This window comes from Amphiprion ocellaris, chromosome 19 (assembly GCF_022539595.1).
Source record: "Amphiprion ocellaris isolate individual 3 ecotype Okinawa chromosome 19, ASM2253959v1, whole genome shotgun sequence".
NCBI classification, from domain to species: Eukaryota; Metazoa; Chordata; class Actinopteri; family Pomacentridae; genus Amphiprion; species Amphiprion ocellaris.
In genome coordinates this window covers 23,397,849-23,421,297 of record NC_072784.1, presented here as the reverse complement: position 1 = coordinate 23,421,297, position 23,449 = coordinate 23,397,849, and the positions used below count along the sequence as shown (strand labels likewise).

At 41.1% G+C, this 23,449-nt stretch overlaps 1 protein-coding gene across 2 annotated transcripts in view; it reads left to right on the top strand.

The window, feature by feature from the left end:
* Positions 1-23,449, top strand: part of LOC111579432 (ubiquitin carboxyl-terminal hydrolase 22-like) — a 41,845-nt gene that overhangs the window by 5,604 nt on the left and 12,792 nt on the right. For both annotated transcript variants that reach the window (XM_023286729.3, XM_023286730.3), the window contains 3 exons: positions 10,024-10,156; positions 18,135-18,248; positions 18,347-18,448. In XM_023286729.3, the coding sequence (XP_023142497.1) occupies positions 10,024-10,156; positions 18,135-18,248; positions 18,347-18,448 (349 nt within the window). The remainder of the gene's footprint in view (positions 1-10,023; positions 10,157-18,134; positions 18,249-18,346; positions 18,449-23,449) is intronic.

Genomic DNA, 23,449 nt, shown 5'->3' with positions numbered 1-23,449 from the left:
CAAATGGCAGAAGGTCTGTGAACTCCTCCCAGAGTAATTGTTGTCCTGGTGTGTCACCTTGGGATGTCCCTTTCGCATGTTATTTGCCTTCCGGTTTTTCAACCACAGAGGCTGGTGTAATATGTAGTTGGTATCGTATATCTTGTTATCTGTAGCATACTCTCTGTCTTCTTTATACTGTATTGCTAGATGTGCTTTCTTCTGTGCCAGTTTTTTTCTGGTGATATATACTAAAGTAGCAAAAATGCTTGGTGCCGTACTATACTTTAGTAATCTTCCACTAGAGAACAAATGTGTTTAAATAGATGCAACATGGACATAGGCACATAGGTAAAAGTGGAGGTCAAGGGCATGGGTGGAGTGCTCCATGAGGCCATTTATTGGACAGTGTCAGATGAGGAATAATGAGAACAATATTCATATGAATGACATTTTGCAGTGAGCCCCATCACTTAAGTATCAAATGTGAATTTGAGAGTTTTTTGGACTGTGGAAGACTTTGCGCTTAGATTAAGCTCATCTCTCTGTAAGCTGTATCCAGCTCAACTCTCAGCCCCTCCTTGCAAGACTCATTCACTCTTCCATTTTTTCCCCTTCCACTGACCATTTCTTCTCTTTGCCCTTCCTTTGACTAGTGATACTTCTCTTTTGAGAGGCTTTGGACAGGCATCAGTGGTACAAAGCATGCTAGTCATGGCCTGAGCCAGCCATTGAGGCTGCTGTCCAGCCATCCCTTTGCACCACCATCTGGCTAATGAGCTGTCAGTCACCCTCCAGTGGCTGACCAAGCCCAGAACCAAGAGGCAATCAATCTCTTTTAGTGTGGACACTCAGTTATTCCCTATTGTTAAAACCTTGGGTCCAAATGACAGCTTTTCTTAAGACTAGGCAATCTGTCTAAAAACGGTTGTCTGTCCTTGTAAAAAAAGAAGAAGACTGTGGCATTAGACCCTTCCAAGATAAATTATTACTTGGGTCTGCTTCATATAATCTCACTTTTAAAGACTCTGTAGTGCACTAATAGCCCCACTGTGCCTGTAATCAGTAGTGCTCATACACTTTCCTGCAGGTAATATTTAAGGCTCTGTAGACCCTGATTGGTGCAGTGGGAATAGAGAAGAAATAAATATGTGATCTGACGATATAAAAGTTGGGGGAGGCGTTTTCAAAACTTTCGTGCTGTGAGTACAAGGAGTCCCTCTCCATTATGCATGCGTGTGACTGAGTATGTATGCTACTTTAGTGGAGCAGCATGGTTGTAGGCATCTGCAGCATGGTTGTGGGCATCTGCAAGTTTTGACATGATTGTGCAGCCTTTAGTTAACATGGAGTGCCACTGTTAACCATCTGTGCAGACAAGTAAACACCCTTATGCATGAGCTACCTTCTTGCTATACATTTGCCAGTATTTTTACTGGTTGATTTATTTTGTAGCCTGTCTGTCTACCCACTAGTGAATCTAATGATGATTGACCTGGTGCTTTTGTGTGATGAGGCTTTCTGCATGGTTACCTTTTGACGTAGTATGGCTGTTTTTTTTATGCATGTGTATTTAGTGTGTATTCCATTAGACCATCTCTGAACACAAAAATCATGATTAAGTGCCAGATAGTGGCACAAACCATCTTTTTTCACTTTTTATTTAATCAGTTTAATTTTGTTTACTGGGGATGTCAAGAAGGTAGACTCCATAGTCTGGGGCTTTGGGTTTGGCTCCTTGGCGCAGTGTGACAGTAGGAGCGGAAACTGCACACTCCAACAATCCCACATGTCTCCCACAACTCAGATTCATTTGATTGAGCTGGGAATACATTGTCACGCAAAGACCACATGGCATGTCATTGTCAACAGAGGTTACGATGCGCTGATGGAGGACAGACGTGAACAAAAGAATAGAATAAGATTCATATTGTATACGTCTCCAGGGCAGCTTACTGGGAGTGCATATTGCATATTGGGTGGGGGAATGGGGGGCCACAACATCATCCTGCCAAGGCACTGACAGGCTGCAGCCCACGGGGTCAGTCGGCAGCACGTTTCTGGAGCACCATCATCAGTTTCCTTCCCCAGCCTCTCTCGGCTTGTTCTTTTTAAACATAGAATCAAAGAGGATTCTGTGTATCTATGTATGTGTGTCTGACTGACAGCAAATGTGTAAAAATGTCTCTGTGTGTACGCCTGTTTGTAGAGAGACTCTGTATATGTTTTTAGACAGACCATGCAGTATGCATGCCAGCCACTGTTAGTTTTGTTGATATATGAGCATGTGTATACTTAGAAGCATGCACAGGCTTATGAGTGTTAGGCAACATGGTGAGTCACTGCTCTCATATAGCCATGCTTTCTATTCTGTATTGACTCTCTCTCCCCTCCCCTCCCCTCCCCTCCCTGTTTAGTTTTTTGGAGCAGCAGGAGCGTGCTTAGTAGAGCCAGACCTTCGTCCACATCATAATTACCATTGCCATTCTTTCTCCTCAGTTACAGCTCATCACATTACAGGCTACATTTGAATATATGAATGCATTAACTTAAATGCTGAGGGAGGAATAATGCAGCCAGACTGAAAGAATGCAAGTGGAGAACCTGAGTTTGATGCATGAATTGTATTTTTAGATGTATGCTGCTAGGTTGTAAAACACAAGTTTCATAGCTGTTGGAACATGGTTGTCATTAGCTGACAGCCACTCACAGCTTCAGAAGGTCCATGAAGCATCAAATGCAAAATTAAGTTCACATTGAAGATTCATTGGAGAGCTATTCATTCAGCTAATGCCTTTCTGAATCTGTTCTATCAATCAACACCTTTGTACATTAGCAGGTCAGTTCCCCTCACACGGTAAGCAGCCTGACTGGCCCCTAAAGAGTGCATCCCAGATGGGAGATGGAGCATAGCGCAGCACGATCATGAGCTTGCTACCTGTCCAACACTTGTTCCAGTCATCTGAGCCAGCGACTGATCAATAGCCGATCTAATAGAACATTAAAAGCCCTGGGTGCAGAGAGATGCCGGACTGCTGACAATGAGGAATAGACAGCCTGTGAACCATGGTGAGACGGAGACAGCAGAGATAGATTTTCTGCCCACTAAGACGGTGTTCAGGTTGTGAGAAGGAGGCCAAGGCGTGGCAGTGGCAGGACGTCTTGTTTAGGACTTGGTGTTGTGGTGCAGTGGACGAGTGAGGATTACAGTGTCACTGCTAAGGTTGGATGGGTTGAAGGAATCCACTAAAACATACATTTAGGATTTCTGTTTTTTGAACTCATCTGTGGTTCAAAAGGTATGACCTGTCTTACACCTATAAAACACAATTCCTTCTTCAATCTGTATCCCTTTTCATCTCGTCTGTGCCCTTCTTTGTCTTTGTATGTCATCGATACAAGGTCTATTGTAAAAGTTTAAACAATCTGTAGTAGATGCCAGTTTTAGTGGTTTTAGTAATGTGAACACTTTGTTTCCTCTTTCGATCACTCATTATTTATTCCCTTTTGAAAAGCTTCCCTCTCTGCTTTGGTGCTGCGCCTTCTCTCACACATCCATTCAGAGCTGGCTGGCTAACAGACCGATTTAAATAAAAACAGAGCTTAGTGTCTGCAACCCTGAATATCCCCTCTACTGCAACGTCATGAAAAACTAGCCCATGCCTACTAATGCTCAGCCAAAACACAGACCTGACTGGGAGTTTTGCTGCCTATCTCCATGACACTGGCATTTGTGGTGCAATGTCACACCCATTGCCTGCCATGATGCAAGCAAATGAATATTGAATCCCTTTAAATAGCAATTTGAAAAAATACATTTGGGAAATCGGTAAGGCTGCAATTTAGGATATGTGTTCTACAGCATGATTTTACAAATTCACACTATGTTCCTCATGACAGTTGCACCTTTGATGGGATGGTAGCCCTCCAGCACATCTATTACACAGTAAATATTGAACTGAAGTAGACTGTAAAATGATTATATTGCAAATCAAATCACAATCACTATATCTGCCTGAACAATAACAATTAGACATGTTCCCCCAAATCATTCGTGCCTGTTATTCACGTTCTGTCTGCTGGTCCTAGCTATATATAGTTCTGCACGGTCCTGTTATTTCATTCCTGTACCCACTTACTCTCATACAGACTTTCTGACCATTTCTACCCACTCCCACAGGCAAGCATCTCACTTCTACAGACATTCAGGTCTCAAAGTAGCAGTTTTTAATGCTGAAAATCCGCCTGCCCTCTACTACAATAAATGAGCAACACTATTGGTGTTATTATTAGTATATTTTAATAAGATGCTGAATAATGATAGTTTGCTTAATGTTTTCAACATTATTCGAACAAAAAATGCACTACTGGTGGTTTTGACAAGTGAATATAATAAAAACAGAACTTTATTTTGTTGTGAACAGTTTATTTGAACACAAAGCACTCATGCATAGACCAACATTCTGATAGTAGCCTCATTGTTCCAACTGCTGACTTCAAACCATTCCTACCTACCTACCTACCTACCTACCTACATACTGGCTGCCCAGGTTGTTGTAGTAGTAGTCATTGATGTGATTCAGCTGCCTCTCCAGTGAGTCTTTCATCTCATGGATGGACTCAAACTTTGCCATATTGGACTGCAATATTTTTGCACTATTTTGTAAACAGATAACAGCATGGCAAATGAAAAATAGCAGCAAGTGGACCACCATCCTGAGAAAATTGTCAGTGTAGTTGGGACACAAACCACAGTTTTTTATTTTGAACTGTTTTTATAAAATCAGGACAAAAAACAGAGGGAGAAATTTGTGAAATTGGCCTTTCGAGATGAGCTGAATTGACAAGTTTTGTATCCAGGCAACCATATGTATAACTAAACTTGTAATCCCATCATTTCAGCTAAATCTACTGGTAAAATTGGGACTCAGACTGAGATTTGTAATTTTACCCCAAAATATCACTATATTACATTTTGGCTTGATCGCCTGTCACTGATTGTGTAGTAATGTCATTGCACTGTTCTAAGTTATGTGTTGTGTATTATCCATTGAGAAGAACATGTGACTGCCTGGCATAACCCCTTTATTTCTCTGGTGCAATAAGCTCAGGTTACACTATTAAATCTCCAGTCAATAGTTAGCAATAGGTAGACAATGCTGTACAGGACTGTTGTATTAATGTCCAATAGTTTTAGTTATTTAGAACTTTGTGTGTCTGTCTTGCAAGTTAGTTTCACACTGTGTACCAGAAATTTAAAACTGATAAATTTCCCAAATCCATAGCTTATTTTTCACTTTGTGCAGCTTCATCTGCTTCGCATCTCCTTTCTGTTGTCTTGCAGTGAGTGGGCGACTCATTGCGGCAGGTCTGCACCCTGAAAGACTTTGATTAGATTACTCTCGTTCACCGTCTCACTCCTTATTCAATTTCTCCTTCTCAAAGTCGGCATTCTAATGGCCTTTCTGATGCACGATCCCTCACCTTACCAAAAATACTGTTGAGGCAAAGTACTGAGCGTAATCACAGCGGAGAGACTTTGCATTAGCTGAAGTCCAAATTGTTTTTTAAATTTCCCAACTATTGGAATGTAGACAGTCTACTGTACATTTATTAGACTTTCAGGAGAGCAATTGAATTGTGAAGCTTCCTTATACCAAACAACATCAAGTGCTTGATCTGGGTGTCTGACATTAACATTTTTTTTTTTTTTTCAGTAGCAGAGTCGTTGATGAATCTGTGTCCTATCATATTTTGCATCACATTCTTGAGCAGTGATTCAACAGCCTGTTGTACATCTTCTGTCCTCATTACGTATAGCCATTTACCCTGTATCTCTGTGCGGTTCATGCTGCTTAGTTCGTTTGGAGTTGGTGCATTTATTTCATTTGTGCATAAAAAGTAAAACCTGATGGTGTGTTAGGGGGTTGTGTAGTAAAGAAGAGACCACTTCACAGATTTACCAAGATGGCCGACGAGTGACTGCTGGTGCAACTTGCTGCCGCTGCTCGCTGGTAACTTTTCAACTTTTTAGACACATTTTATGGTTTCATGACCTTATTAGACCCTGCAATTGTCCTCATTTGGAGCACTTTTATGATTTGCCAACACTACTGTTGGAGTGAGTTTTAACCAGCATTAACTCACCTGTCCCGGCTTGAGCCTCACCTGGCGTTTTTACCTGGACGTTGACGCTCCTGAGTCCTTGTCCACAATGCGTGCCGGTCGGACATACATCTGGTCTGTATGTGTCTGGCTCTTCCAACTGCCTGTTCAATTGCCAGTGACGGGCTTGCTCCAGTACTCGGCAGCTGAACTGCTCCGGCTGTCATCTGGCTAGACCTGCGTCAGTGGCACTCCACCTCCACCTGGACATCACCTTCCAACCCCGTCGGAGATACATCCACTGAGGATCCCGCCGGAATTTCCACCAAAACAGCTCAACAGCTAAAAACTCCATCTGGTCCAGCTGTTGATGCCCGCCACGCTCCACCAGCCAGGTTGTCGACCACAACGTGTTAGCCTGCCTCGCTCGGTCGGCCAGAACTCCCACTAACTGTGACAGCATTTCACTCAGTTTTGCTCTGCTCAATATCCACTGACTGACCAGCAAGGGACATCTCATCTAGGACCTCCTCACTGACCATAAGCTACACTTTCTTTGTTTAACCGAGACATGGCAATAGCCCAACGATTTTTCCCAGCTGAATGAATCCACTCCTCCTGGGTTTGTTTACACCTGTCAACCCCGTGGCTCAGGTCGGGGAGAAGGTCTTGCGATAATTTATCGCGAGAAGTGGAAAGTCTCGCCGGTGTCTGTGCCCATTCCAGCTCATTTGAATCCACTGTCTGCAAGCTGTCTGGTCCCACTCCCACCATCATTGTTACTGTCTACTGCCCCTCTAAACCGTGAATAGTGTTTTTTTAAAAGACTTTGCTGCTTTCCTCGCCCATCTATCATCTCGCTCACCAAACATAATACTGCTGGGTGATATCAATATTCACATGGACAATACCAATGTTCTTCTCACCAAAGATGTCACATCCTGTTTAGAAAGGTTTGAATTTTTTTTTTACCACTATTTCCACACACACCAAAAGACACATTCTAAACTTAATCTGTTGTTCTGGTGTCATCTTTACAGCCAATGAACTGCCCATAACTGACCACTTTTTCCTCACATTTACAGTCAAACTCACTCTTCCCATCACTGAGACACCATGTCTCATCTCATTCCGTAATACTAAGAACTTCAACCCGTCACTCTCACTTCAAGTGTCACTCTCACTTCAATCTATCCACCCCCGATGAATTGGCTTGTAATTATAACACAGGACTCCATAATATTCTCAAATCACTCTGTTAAAAACCAGATCTGTTTCTTTCTCCATCTCCGCCCCTTGGTTCACCCTCGATCTTTGGCTCATGAAAGCCAAAGGTCGGCAACTTGAGCGGCTTTACAGAAAAACTGGCCTTACTACTCACAAAGAAATGTACAGTAACCACATCCTATGTTATATGGACTCATCACCAACACCAAAACCCATTACTACTCCAGTATAATCTCTACAAATGATGGAAGCACCGAGTCAGTTTTCCCTACTTAACACGATCACCCAATCCCAGGACTCTGTCCCCCCTCACTTATACACAACCTCCTTCTGCAACTCCATTATGTCCTTTTTCACTGCAAAAATCCAGAAAATCAACCAGCACCTTGGTTCAGAAACTCACCTCAGCATCTCATTCGACTTTCACCCATCCACACGCTCATTCTCCTCCTTCCAGTTCCCCACTCTCTCAGAAATCACAGAGCTCATCCAGAAATCCAAGCTATCCACCTGTCAACTGGACCCCCTCCCCACACAACTGGTCAAAGCCTGCCTCCCCTCTCTGGTCCCGCTCATTTCTGTCATCATCCACTGTTCTCTCACCATTGGAACTGGTCCTACATCCTTCAAAACACCTGCCATTACCCCAATCTTGAAATAACCTGGTGCCGACCCCTCCAACTTCAACAACTACCGTCCTATATGTAATCTAAGCTTCATCTCCAAAATCCTGGAAAAAACAATTGCCTCCCAACTCCACTCTCACCGATGCCGCAATAACCTGTGTAAACAGTTCCAGACCGGTTTACGTCCATTTGATAGCATAGAAACAGCCCGACTCAAAATAACCGACGACCTCCTGATGGCAGCAGACTCCGGACTATTATCCATGCTCATCCTTCTCGACCTTAGTGCAGCTTTTGACACCATCTCCCATTCCATCTTCCTCCATAGAATGACATCCATCGGTTTATCATGCACACCTCTGGACTGGTTCACATCATATCAGTCTGGCCGCACTCAGTTAATTCAGTTAAAAACTTTTACATCCCAGCCATCTCCCTTCTCCTCCGGTGTTCCCCAAGACTCTGTTCTTGGTCCCATCCTTCTCATTTATCTTCTCCCCCTCGACCATATATTCCGTAAATATAACATTCGGTTTCATTGCTATTAGGGCTGGACCTGAATATTCGGTCGTTACGGTTGTACCCAAATATTTATTTTGAGATCTGATTATTCGAAAGACTCTGGTCACCTCCCACCTGGATTATTGCAACGCCCTTCTCTCTGGTCTCCCCCTCAGGTTCCTCCATGTACTCCAACTAGTTCAGAATGCTGCAGCCCAGATCATCACCAGGACACCTTCTCTCCATCACATCACCCCGGTTCTCCAATAACTTCACTGGCTCCCAATCACACAGACATCTATAAAACTATGCTACTAACCTTCAAGGCCCTCCATGTCCTCGCCCCTCCGTACCTCACTTAACTACTAAACATACCCAGCCGGACTCTCAGATCATCTTGCTCCCTCATCCTCACCATCTCTCCAGAGCCTTCAGCCGCTCTGCCCACCACCACCACCACCACCACCACCACCACCACCACCACCCCACCACCACCACCTCTGAAACTCCCTCCTACCCGACATCCGAAACATTGACACACTGGACATTTTTAAATCCCATCTCCAAACCCACCTGTTCAAACGATCATACTCACTCTGACTTCCATTCCTCTTTTTTTTCATTTTTTAAAAAATTGCCAAATTTACTTCTTTTAAACTTTTAACATATTTAAGTTTTATATTGTTAATGTGAATGTGTTGTAACTTTGTTTACTTTGTACAGTGAACTTGGGTGTTTTGAAAGGCGCCTATAAATAACATTTATTATTATTAAATAAGAAGTCATAACTGTGCTCTTGAGGCCTTTATAACACAATTATTACAACACAAAAGGTGTGTGCATCTGTGCTCACAGACCACATCTGTAATTCATTTGTCCCCGTTTTTTTGACCAGTGTCTGCCACACTTTATTCAGTATTTTTAGTTTTTGCTTTATTGTCTGATTTTCTGATACAGAGTAGGTCACCGGTCTTGCTAGCGTAACAAGTGTTGTTAGGGCTCCCTTTTGTCAATATTCTTGTAAAGCGGTGTGGGGACTTGTGCTCTAGTGCAGCCTGCTTTTTGCATGTTTGCCAGTGATGTCAGGTATTCTAATGCACAATTTCTCTGGTAACCTTTGACTGCTGTGGTCAAACCAATCACACATACGCTCCAACTGCTGTTACTGTGTGCTTCAGACAAATTCCACTTATATTCTCCAGTGTACCTGCCGAGCATTAAATCCCATCCTGACCTGCATGTGGTAGAGAGTGAAGGATTTTGTGTGAATGTATGTTGTTATTTATCAGCATTTGATTTGTCAGCAAACCCAGCGATCTTTAGTCTGTCCTTCATATCAGGTCTGTTCAAGCACCGTATCATCTGAGGTATTTATTGTGAGTGACTGGGAGATGCAAATCTAATTCAGTTGGCAGGGAGTTCCACTTTGTATGCTTATGCCACTTTACATTACAGCTCAGGGCTCTGTCCTGCTTCAAAGTATTTTCTCACAGCACTGACTTGTCCTCTCTTTTCTTGTTCTCAATTCATTTTCTCTTCTGTCCTCCCATAACCCCTCTGTCCTCCTTTGGATATGTCTCTGCAGGCCAAGTCGTGTATCTGTCACATATGTGGCGCTCACCTGAACAGACTCCATTCTTGTCTCTACTGTGTCTTTTTCGGCTGTTTTACGAAGAAACACATCCACGAACACGCAAAAAACAAGAGACACAACCTAGGTAAGCCACTCACTCACTCAAGGACTCACTTACTTATCATTGTTATAAATAAATATATCTAAAATTCACAACAGAGATATTTAAACAAATGTGTAGTAAACAGTAAATTTATTTGTTTTGCATTTTGGGGCAGCTTTTATTAGCACAGTCAGTGATGTGCGTGAACACACGTACAATTGTTCCTGTCATTTGAAGAGTTAACATATACAAGCATGCAGATTGTAAAATGTCTTAAAAAGATCAGGAAACTGCAGACAAGACAGGCTGATTTGGAAATGTGTTGAATTTCTAAAGCTGGATAAGCAACCAAGCAAGATATCCAGGTGACCTCTTAAATTCAACAAACTATTACCGTCCCATGAAGTATACAGAAATCTGAATCCCCAGATGTTTTCTCTAGCAATTAAGCTCATGAGTAGCAGTGGTAATGTTAGTTCAGATCTCAGCAGTTGCTTGTGTTTGCCTTTCAGCAATTTCTGTAATAAGATAGTTCAATTGTTAGCTATTTTATAGGCAAATTTGTCCTTAAATTTATATTTTGATATAATGTATATTGTTATTTTGATTTGATATATATTTTGTTGTTACTTTGCCACATATGAAAGTAAAAATAACTGTCAGTGCTACTAGTCTGACTCATCAACTGTAGGATGCAGGTGTAGGCCTGCCATTGCCTCCTCCTGCGAGTTGGCATTCTCCTTTCCTTTCACTATCTGCATATTGCTGTTTTCAAATTCCACTTTGCTATGGGAAATGATAACTACCTCCAAGCTAGCAACCTACCACACTAAGATTCTTTTTGCAGTGGCACATTGTGCAGTAAGGCATTCCTGTTGTATTCCACCACAACAATTCTCCCTGTCAAGGGGAAGCTCCACCCTAGATGACTGTAATTGAATACAAACAAGCCAGAGTGTTTTTTCCTCCTATAATAGAGTATAGTGAGGTGCAGCCAGACTGTTCTGTACTGAAGAAATGGTTACGTGAGACTAGTGCTAATGTGTGGCAAAAATTGTTGGAAAAAAAGTTGTTGATTCAAAAAGTACATAATAGTTCAGAACCACGTAAAACGTTTATTTGAACTTGGTAGCACAGACTTACTCACCTTAACATACCTCTGGAACTTTAAGAGATGTGGAGATTTCTTGTCAACAAACAAGCTTAGATTAAGCGTTACTTCCCAAAACACACAGTCGGTATCCTTAAGGTAAAGGAAACATGTTACTGTTTTCATTAAAGATTATAAATGTGTGTGTATCTGTGTGTGTGTGTATATATATACATATATATGTATATATATATGTATGTATATGTGTATGTATGTATATATGTGCACACACACACACACACACACACACACACACACACATATATATATATATATATATATATATATATATATATATATATATATATATACTAAAATTAGAAACAGGTGCACTCGAGGGGTAACAATGAGACACCCCTCAAAACAGGAATGGTTTTACACCTGAAGGCCACTGACATTTTTTTCCCTCCTCGTGTTTTCTGACTGTTTTTCAATAGTTTTGCATTTGGCCAGGGTCAGTGTCACTAGTGGTAGTATGAGGCAATGCCTGGACCCTACAGAGGTTGCATAGGCAGTCCGGTTCCTCCATGATGGCACATCAATACGTGCCATTGCCAGAAGGTTTGCTGTGTCTCCGAGCACAGTCTCAAGAGCATGGAGGAGGTTCCAGGAGACAGGCAGTTACACTAAGAGAGCTGGACAGGGCTGTAGATGGTCCTCAACCCATCAGCAGGACAGGTATCTGCTCCTTTATGCAAGGAGGAACAGGATAAGCACCGCCAGAGCCCTACAAAATGACCTCTAGCAGGCCACTGGTGTGAATGTCTCTGACCAAACAATCAGAAACGGACTTCATGAGGAAGGTCTGACGGCCTGACGTCCTTTAGTGGGCCCTGTGTTCACTGCCCGACACTGTGGAGCTTGGTTGACATTTGCCATAGAACACAGGAATTGGCAGGTCCATCACTGGCACCCTGTGCTTTTCACAGATGAGAGCAGGTTCATAATGAGCACATATGACTGACATGAAAGGGTCTGGAGAAGCCGCGGAGAATGTTACGTTTTCTGTAACATGGTTTAGCATGAGGGGCTGCACAGTGGCGTAGTGGTTAGCGCTTTCGCCTTGCAGCGAGAAGATCCCTGGTTCGCGTCCCGGCTTTCCCGGGATCTTTCTGCATGGAGTTTGCATGTTCTCCCTGTGCATGCGTGGGTTTTCTCCGGGTACTCCGGCTTCCTCCCACAGTCCAAAAATATGCTGAGGTTAATTGGTCATTCTAAATTGCCCGTAGGTGTGAATGTGTGAGTGCTTGTTTGTCTGTATATGTAGCCCTGCGACAGACTGGCGACCTGTCTAGGGTGTCCCCTGCCTTCGCCCGAGTCAGCTGGGATAGGCTCCAGTCCCCCCCGCGACCCTAGTGAGGAATAAGCGGTGTATAGATAATGGATGGATGGATGGGTTTAGCATGACCGGTTTGGTGGTGAGTCAGTGATGGTTTGGGGAGGCATGTCCATTGAGGGATGCACAGACCTCTACAGGCTGGACAACGGCACTCTGACTGCCATAAGGTATCACAGGATGAAATCATTGGACACATTGTCAGACCCTATGCTGGTACAGTGGTCCTGGGTTCCTCCTGTTGCACGACAATGCCTGTCCTCATGTGGCAAGAGTATGCAGGCAGTTCCTGGAGGATGAAGGAACTGATACCATTGACTGGCCCCAATACTCACCTGACCTAAATCCAATAGAACACCTTTGGAACATTATGTTTTGGTCCATCCGACACCACCAGGTTGCTCCTCAGACTGTCCAGGAGCTCAGTGATACCCTGGTCCAGATCTGGGAGGAGAAACCTCAGGACACCATCCATCGTCTCATTAAGAGCATGTCCCGATATTGTCAGGCATGCATATAAGCACGTGGAGGCCATACAAACTACTGAGTACCATTTTGAGTCGCTGCCAAGGAATTTCAGAAAGATGGACCAGCCTGCCATATCATTTTTTCACTTTGACTTTTGGGGTGTCTTGAATTCAGCCCTCTGCAGGTTGTTAATTTTCATTTCCATCAAGCGATGTGGCATGTTTTCGTTCTTTACACATTATCCAGTCCATATCAATGTAGATATCTAGGTTGTTATTTTTTCCCATTAAAATATGACGTATTTTCAAAGTGTTCCTTTAATTTTTTTTGAGCAGTGTGTATGCATATGTATGTATATATATATATATATATATATATATATATATATATATATATATATATATATATATATATATATATATATATATATATATGTATATGTGTGTGGATAGATGGATTTTTTTTTTTTTTACTTTTATTAGGGCTGGGCACGTTAATATGTCATTAACGCCAACAGTTATTTTATCGCGCGTTAATACAGTTTTTTTTATTGTTATTATTGTGAAAGTCCGTTGGTCACGGCCTCTGGATACACAGACAGACAAACCATGGATCACAGGGGAGGGCTGGATGTTAAGTACTTGGGATAGGCGTTATTGCATCTCACTCACACTAACAGTGGAGGGAGGCTTCGGCAGACTGGTTGGATACAGCGTGTGGGAGAAATAGAGATAAACTAAAATAAGACAAGCTAACAAATGCAGCAGCAAATTAGTTTGCTATAGACTGCATTACGATTAGTTTTGTGGAAGATGTCGGTCTGAGAAACAGTCTTAGGATCTCATCAAATGATGGCACATATGAGCCTCAAGCTGCATCACTAGCGGGTGACCATTCACAGGGACTATACTCCCCGACGCATAGACTGTTTATGCTGCTCCCTGATAAAAGATAAATATTTCTGCTGGTACCTGTTCAGAAAAAAATAAGAATACAGATTTATAAATGTTAACTTGCTGTTGCTGGGAAGGTTCCTGTTTTAAAGTTATGATTGTTTCTCTGGTACCTTAGGGTAACTTATCTTTCTATAAGAAACCACATAAAACGTTAATGCCCTTGCAGTGGCAAATAGCTTTGGTTTTATTTAATTTGACTACATTAATGTTTAAGTTGAGATTTACAAGAAATATTTTAACTGCTACTGTGTAAAGGGAATACTGCTGTTAAAAAGCACTTTCTTTGTTTAAAATGTTTGCACAGCAAATGTTACTGTATTTGTGTTCACATAGCAGTACTTTAAAAATAAATAGGCAGAATACTAGGGCTGCAACAACGAATCGATAAAATCGATAATAATCGATTATTAAAAGCGTTGGCAACGAATTTCATTATCGATTCGTTGTTTCGCGCGATTCGTGCGTCACTCGCCATGTCGCGGAGCGTCTACTTCACCTGCAGAGCTTTGTCAATGCTGGCTGACTGAAATAAAGTTTGTTTTTTTTAAATAACTCCACCTGTAGAGCGAGTTGAACAGAGCGAGGTGGCGGCAAAGCGAAAGTAAATTCAGAGTAATTTCAACCAAACATGACCGACACGGAGAAAATAGTCAGACCGAAATCCTCAAAACTGTGGCAGCATTTCACGCTTCACAAAACAACAAACACGCGTAGCATGCAAGCTTTACAAAACTGATATGATGTACGGGAGCACCACGATGATGATGCAGCACCTGAAACGGAAACACGTTGGAGTCGCCAATGAGGATGAAGGAGCTCAACAGCAGGTAAGTCACTACATTATCCTACGTTTGTTCTGTTTTACAGTGAGGAAACGTAACGTTAGTCTCTCTGGTAGCTCTCCTGATGCTAGTGTTTGTTAGCTGATTGATGACAGTGACAGGGCACGTGTGTGTGTGTGTGTGTGTGTGTGTGTGTGTGTGTGTGTGTGTGTGTGTGTGTGTGTGTGCGCGCGCGCGCGCGCGCGCGCGTGTGAAACTTTTTATTTCACTTTAATCAGCTTAAGCAAGGTTTGAATATGCTTTATAAATAAACGTAACTTGCCCACAATGGTGATAATAATTTAAAGATTAAGCCTCAAGTTTTAATTTTCTCACAAAGTCTGAGTGAAGACACTGGTCTGTGTTGGAGTGAGGCAGGATGAACTGCATTTAGACCAAACAGGGGTTAAAGTAACTTATTTAGTATGTAGTATTTTTTATGGTGCTTGTCCTATCTATCTATCTATCTATCTATCTATCTATCTGTCTATCTGTCTATCTGTCTGTCTGTCTGTCTGTCTATGTATCTATCTATCTATCTATATGTGTGTGCGTGTGTGTGTGCGTGCATGCGTACTTTGTGTTTTGTTCTTTGGACTACTTACTTGCCTTAACCTAATACTGTAAATAAAACAAGATAATTACTGAGTTGTTGTAAATTGTGCTATAATACATACTCAAACTATACTATCTTTCTCATTTCATGAACAGCAAACAATGACAGGCTTCATGATGAGCAAGACATCATGTCCACCACAGCAAGCAGCTGTCCTGACTGAGAGCATCCTCAACATGATGCTCACTGGCATGAGGCTTCTGTCGATGGTTGAAGACGAAGGCTTCGCTTCAATGATCTTATTTGCTCTGTCAGTCCAAATCTTCTCTTTCTGAATAAAGCGGCGGAAATTAAAAATGTGTTGTTTTTTTATCCGATTCATCGATTAATCGAAAAAATAATCGGCAGATTAATCGATTATTAAAATAATCGTTAGTTGCAGCCCTACAGAATACACTACTTTAAAATTCATTATTTATTTTTATGTATAACAATGTGATGAATCGCAATTAAAAATGTTTGTCATTGCCAGCACTAATATACACACACGCACACAGATACACTATATTGCCAAAAGTATTCGCTCACCTGCCTTGACTCGCATATGAACTTAAGTGTCATCCCATTCCTAATCCATAGGGTTCAATATGACGTCGGTCCACCCTTTTACAGCTATAACTGCTTCAATTCTTCTGGGAAGGCTGTCCACAAGGTTTAGGAGTGTGTTTATGGGAATTTTTGACCGTTCTTCCAGAAGCGCATTTGTGAGGTCACACACTGATGTTGGACGAGAGGGCCTGGCTCTCAGTCTCCGCTCTAATTCATCCCAAAGGTGTTCTATCGGGTTGAGGTCAGGACTCAAGTTCATCCACACCAGACTCTGCCATCCATGTCTTTATGGACCTTGCTTTGTGCACTGGTGCACAGTCATGTTGGAAGAGGAAGGGGCCAGCTCCAAACTGTTCCCACAAAGTTGGGAGCATGGAATTGTCCAAAATGTCTTGGTATGCTGAAGCATTCAGAGTTCCTTTCACTGGAACTAAGGGGCCAAGCCCAGCTCCTGAAAAACAACCCCACACCATAATCCCCCCTCCACCAAACTTTACACTTGGCACAATGCAGTCCGACAAGTATGGTTCTCCTGGCAACTGCCAAACCCAGACTCGTCCATCAGATTGCCAGATGGAGAAGCGCCATTCGTCACTCCAGAGAACGCGTCTCCACTGCTCTAGAGTCCAGTGGCGGCGTGCTTTACACCACTGCATCCGACGCTTTGCATTGCATTTGGTGATGTATATGGCTTGGATGCAGCTGCTCGGCCATGGAAACCCATTCCATGAAGCTCTCTGCGCACTGTTCTTGAGCTAATCTCAAGGCCACATGAAGTTTGAAGGTCTGTAGCAATTGACTCTGCAGAAAGTTGGCGACCTCTTGGCACTATGTGCCTCAGCATCCGCTGACCCCGCTCCATCAGTTTACGTGGCCTACCACTTCGTGGCTGAGTTGCTGTCATTCCCACACACTTCCACTTTCTTATAATACAGCTGACAGTTGACTGTGGAATATTTAGGAGCGAGGAAATGTCACGACTGGATTTGTTGCACAGGTGGCATCCTATCACAGTTCCACGCTGGAATTCACTGAGCTCCTGAGAGCGACCCATTCTATCACAAATGTTTGTAAAAGCAGTCTGCATGCCTAGGTGCTTGATTTTATACACCTGTGGCCATGGAAGTGATTGATTCTGATTATTTGGATGGGTGAGCGAATACTTTTGAAACATTGCTATTATAGCGGGAGGGAGTCAGATGTCATGGGTTTAAGATACTACTATCCTCTTCATCCAGCAGCAAGATGGTAGGAGTCGTAGGCTTTTGTAGTCTACAGCTACCAGAAACCCTAGTTTCAACCGTACATGCTGATTATGCAAATGCAACTAATGAACAAGATTTTTATACTACTCCAATGAGGACAGCTAAATATAGACACAATGGAGACAATAAAGTGGCTTCGTAGTTCTTTTAATGGATTTAATTGATTTAATGCCTTTGAACAGTTTGGTCATACGCACATGTGTTGATCTCATTTGTCATTCTTAACTGGCTGGTAAGGAGAGCACGGTTACAAAATGTAGCTATGCTTCACCAATGATAAGAATGATGACACAGAAAGGCTATCAAGTTCATCAAGTTTTTGTTTTATTTACTAATCTCATGCATTATATATTTGTATGTTTTCCTGTTTCATACACATGCGATCACTAGGGAACATGTACACGCAAAAAAAAAAAAAAAATGTCACAACATACACCAGTCAGAATTTATACATGTGTTAGCTCATTTTCTCAGTGTGGGTAGCACCAAAAACATAAAAATGTCCTGTTAAGCTAAAAATAGGTTGTCGCGGCAACAGAGCTGAGATATTGCTGCTGTGGAGTTTGAGAATGGAAGAAAGTGGTGTGTGTTAGTAGGAAACACAGGTGGGAGTGGGAGACAAATGTACCTATCAGTGCTCCCCTCACATCTCCTGTAACTGTTCTGTACAAGCAATGAGATGGTAACATACTGCAGTGATTAAAAAGTGTAGGGAGGAGAAAGCTTTTATCTTAATGCTGTTTGTGCCAGTGAGGTTGGACAGAAAAATAAAACCCAATGTGTATTACTGTGTAGGGAAAATCTATTTGTAATTACAGTGCAATCTCTCTCCATGTCTCTCCTTCCTTCCCGCTTCCAGCAATAGACTTATTATACGGTGGAATATATTGTTTTGTGTGTCAAGACTACATATATGACAAAGACATGGAGCAGATTGCCAAAGAGGAACAGAGGAAAGCCTGGAAATTGCAAGGTATAGCATCCTGTTTTCTGTCTGAGAAATTAATACAGCCATTGAAATTAGTCTGTCTGATATGTGGGTGCCATCACATATGTTTTTTGTATCCACAGGCATAGGGGAGAAATACACAACATGGGAGCCAACCAAGAGGGAACTAGAATTATTGCGACACAATCCAAAGCGGAGGAAAATCACTACAAACTGTACCATAGGTGGGCAATAAACTGCACTGTTGAGTCTGCACATCTTAAAGATCATAGCTTTTCATCCTTAGACAGTTGTGCATGTGTGTGAAAGTGCTATAGGGTTTCTCTATTGCTCCCTATGTGTACATGTGCCTGTTAGTCCATGGGCCAGACCAGATATTGGTACCATCTCAGGTGACCAAACCTAAGTGGTACTAAAACATACATTGGGTTAATATAAGTACATTAGAATATGATAGCCTTTCCACACTGGCAGCTTTATCACTTATTTGAGAAAAGGTCACATTCACCATAACCGTGGTATTGCACAATTCATTTGACCTATGAGGCCACAGTTGCAAAATTACAACATTTTTTTAAGGTTGTCTAGCTGTACCTATTTCTGCCTGAATGTAGACAAACACTACATATCCCAGCACCCCACACTCTGAACTGCAAAATTGCAACATTTTTGGCAGGAAAATATTAATACTGTAAGGCATACCACATTCCAAGTTCAAACAACATGTCTTCCACTGATGCCCCAGCTCTCTCTTTAGGAACAATTTCAATAATTTTTCAATTAAGTATTTGACCTGTAGTATTTTTTTTCTTCATCCTTAAAGATGCTTAGTGATAGACAACTCAAATTATTTTTTTAAAAGTATAATACAGTTGAAGACAAAATTATTAGCTCCCCTATGAAATTTTAGGGTTTTTTTCCAAAAAATTCCCAAGTGCTGTTAAACACATCAAGGGATTTCAATCACAGCTTTTCCAAACATCATAGTTTTATTTTAGAGGCTTACAATATTTTACTTTGCATATAAAAACAAAATTATTTAACAAAAACCAAGAACTACCAGGGTCAAAATTGTTAGCCTCCTTTAGAACTGACCTTTTTACTGAGCCAAAACACAAAACACTGTTGTGCAATCAAGTGCTTTAACTTTGTAATGCTCACAGTTTTCGATCGATCGATCGATCTATCGATCTATCTATCTATCTATCTATCTATCTATCTATCTATCTATCTATCTATCTATCTATCTATCTATCTATCTATCTATCTATCTATCTATCTATCTATCTATCTATCTATCTATCTATCTATCAATCAATCAATCAATCAATCAATCAATCAATCAATCAATCAATCAATCAATCAATCAATCAATCAATCAATCAATCAATCAATCAATCAATCAATCAATCAATCAATCAATCAATCAATCAATCAATCAATCAATCAATCAATCAATCAATCAATCAATCAATCAAGTTAAAACTGAGGGTTGTCCTACACCCTACACACAGTATAAAAACTTAAGGATTTGATCTGTCATTTGAGAAAACATCATGAAAAAAAACAAAAAGAATTGTTGATGCTTACAAAGCAGGAGAAGGTCTACAAAGTTATCACAGCATTTCCAAGTGTCCAGAAGTGGAGTGAGAAGTCTAATGAAGAACTTCAAAGAGAGCCACACAGTACAGAACAAGTCTGGCAGAGGTAGGAAGCCAAAGACTTGAAAGACTCTGGAAAGAAAACTTGTGAGAGATGTGTCTAAAGATGCCTGAACAACCACCAAAACATTAGTTAATGACTTTACTAAGTCAGGAGTTGTAGTGTCAATGAAGACAGTCACCAGAGCCCTGCACAGAAATGGACTGAACCCTAACCCTCCACTTCTACAGAAGAGACACCTTCAAGTCAGATTGAAGTCTGCTGAGGAAAACCAGGAGAAAGATTATGAAGACTGGAAACGTGTCCTTTGGTCAGATGAAACCAAACTAGAGCTCTTCGGCCGTAGAGAAGTTGCTTATGTTTGAAGAAGGAAAGAAGAGGCATATAACCCAAAGAACACCGTCCCCACAGTTAAACACGGTGGTGGCAGTATCATGCTGTGGAGATGCTTTAGTGCATCTGGAACTGGGAATCTTGTCAAGGTTGAAGGAATCATGAAGAAAGTAAGATATATGAAGATTTAGAAAGAAAACCTCAAGCAGTCAGCTGCTAAACTGGGTCTGGGTCGTCGCTTTGTCTTCCAACACAACAACGACCCAAAACTTACATCACTCCTGGTGAAGATCTACCTCCAGAAGACCAAAGTGAACGTTTTTTGTAGTTTGTAATGAGAGACTCATTACAAACTACAACAAATTACTGCAAGCTGTTATCCAGCAAAAAAGTAACACAACTGACTATTAGCATCATGGGTGGTAATAATTTAGACCCTGGTAGTGCATTACAAAGTTAAAGCACATGATTGCACAATAGTGGTTTGTGGTTTGGTTCAATAAAAAGGTCAGGTCTTAAGGGGGCTAATACTTTTGACTCTGATAGTTTTTGTTTTTTGTTAAATAATCTTGTTTCTGTGCGCAAAGTAAAATAATGTCAGCATCCAAAATAAAACTACGATGTCTGGAAAAGCTGTGATAAAAATTACTTGATCTGTTTAACAGCACTTGGGAATTTTTTGAAAAAAAAAAACTTAAATCTCATTGTGGATCTAATAATTTTGTCTTCAACTGTACATGTGATTTTTAGGGATTTCTTTCAATGGTGCAAAAATGCAACACTGGGCTTTAATACACACGTGGACAAAGTTGTCGGTACCCCTCAGTTAATAAAAGAAAAACCCACAATGGTCATAGAAATAATTTGAATCTGACAAAAATAATGATAAATAAAAATTCTATGAAAATTAACGAATGAAAATCAGACATTGCTTTTGAACTTTGGTTCAATAGATTATTTTTAAAAATAAACTCATAAAACAGGACTGGACAAAAATGATGGTACCCTTAACTTAATATTTTGTTGCACAACCTTTTGAGCCAATCACTGCAATCAAACGATTTCTGTAACTGTCAATGAGATTTCTGCACCTCTCAGCAGGTATTTTGGCCCACTCCTCATGAGCAGACTGCTCCAGCTGTCTCAGGTTTGAAGGGTGCCTTCTCCAGACAGCATGTTTCAGCTCCTTCCACAGATGTTCAATAGGATTTAGATCAGGGCTCACAGAAGGCCACTTCAGAATAGTCCAATGTTTTCCTCTTAGCCATTCTTGGCTGTTTTTAGCTGTGTGTTTTGGGTCATTATCCTGTTGCAAGACCCATGACCTGCGACTGAGACCAAGCTTTCTGACACTGGGCAGCACATTTCTCTCTAGAATACCTTGACAGTCATGAGATTTCATTGTACCCTGCACAGATTCAAGACACCCTGTGCCAGATGCAGCAAAGCAGCCCCAGAACATAACAGAGCCTCCTCCATGTTTCACAGTAGAGACAGTGTTCTATTCTTGATATGCTTCATTTTTGCGTCTGTGAACATAGAGCTGATGTGCCTTGCCATAAAGTTCCAGTTTTGTCTGTCCAAAGGACATTCTCCCAGAAGCTTTGTGGCTTGTCAACATGCAGTTTGGCAAATTCCAGTCTGGCTTTTTTATGATTTGTTTTCAACAATGGTGTCCTCCTTGGTCGTCTCCCATGAAGTCCACTTTGGCTCAAACGACGACGGATGGTGGGATCTCACACTGATGTACCTTGACCTTGGAGTTCACCTTTAATGTCTTTAGAGGTTGTTCTGGGCTCTTTTGTTGCCATTCGTATTATCCGTCTCTTCCATTTGTCATCAATTTTCCTCCTGTGAACACATCCAGGGAGGTTGGCTACAGTCCCATGGATCTTAAATTTCCAAATAATATGTGCAACTGTAGTCGCAGGAACATCAAGCTGCTTGGTCTTATAGCTTTTACCTTTAACAAGCTTGTCTATAATTTTCTTTCTAATCTCCTGAGACAACTCTCTCCTTCGCTTCCTCTGGTCCATGTTTAGTGTGGTACACACCATGTCACCAAACAGCACAGTGACTACTGTAACCCTATAAATTGGCAGACTGACTGATTACAAGTTTGTAGACACCTGTGATGCTAATTAGAGGACACACCTTGATTGAACATGTCCCTATGGTCACATTATTTTCAGTCTTTTCTAGGGGTACCATCATTTTTGTCCAGGCCCGTTTCATGAGTTTATTTTTTTAAATAATAAAATGTCTGATTTTCTTTGGTTCATTTTCATAGAATTTTTATTTATTATTACTTTTGTCAGATTCAAATTATTTCTGTGACCATTGTGGGTTTTTCTTTGATTAACCGAGGGGTGCCAACAATTTTGTCCACGTGTGTAGGTGCTACTTATTTAAACAGAAGGCCCCATCACTGGGTCATGAGTAAATTTATCAATTGTTCCATCTATATAATAGCATACAATGTCTATGCTGTATATATATATATAGGTTATGGAATTAAGGTTCAAGGCTAACCCTATTAATTTTGTACAAGATTAACAGTATACTAACAAGTACTGCACATTGACTGCATGCAACAAGTGTGATGCTCGTTTGTGCTTCAGAGATCAAAAAACTGCTGCCTTAAGTTTCACATATAAGGAGACACTAAGGAGAAAGTCATCCACCAATTAATAGTCCTCAGACACCAGAAATCATTATGATGTTCAACCAAAGTCCAACATGTAAATATGAACTAATTGTAGAGGACTGATGCAATAAAAATTCCACTTTTACAAGTTCATAAAAATAAAATAAAGTTGTAATAACATAATTTTCTTACAGTTTTTTATTGTGTGGAGGTGCATTCTAGCATGGATCGCAAATAGAGTTTTGACTCATTAAATTAATTTGCATTTTATTGTGCCGTATTCAACTATTTCACATCAATACAATTCTTTTTAAGATACATATTTTGATACTATTGAATCTTCGATGCCTAATCATCTGTGGACTATGTTAAAAATAAAGTGGTAATGTTTGCCTACACTAAGAGCCACTGTTGCAATTTTGCAACGTTTTCATAAAATCCTGAAAAATCCAAAAAAAATGAAAAAGTCTCATTATTTTCTTGATTAGAGGCATGCTAAAAACAGTTTAAAATGGAAAAAAAAAATTACATCAATATCATCAATGGTTGGGTTTCAGAGTTAAATCTTGCAGTGTGCAAAGAT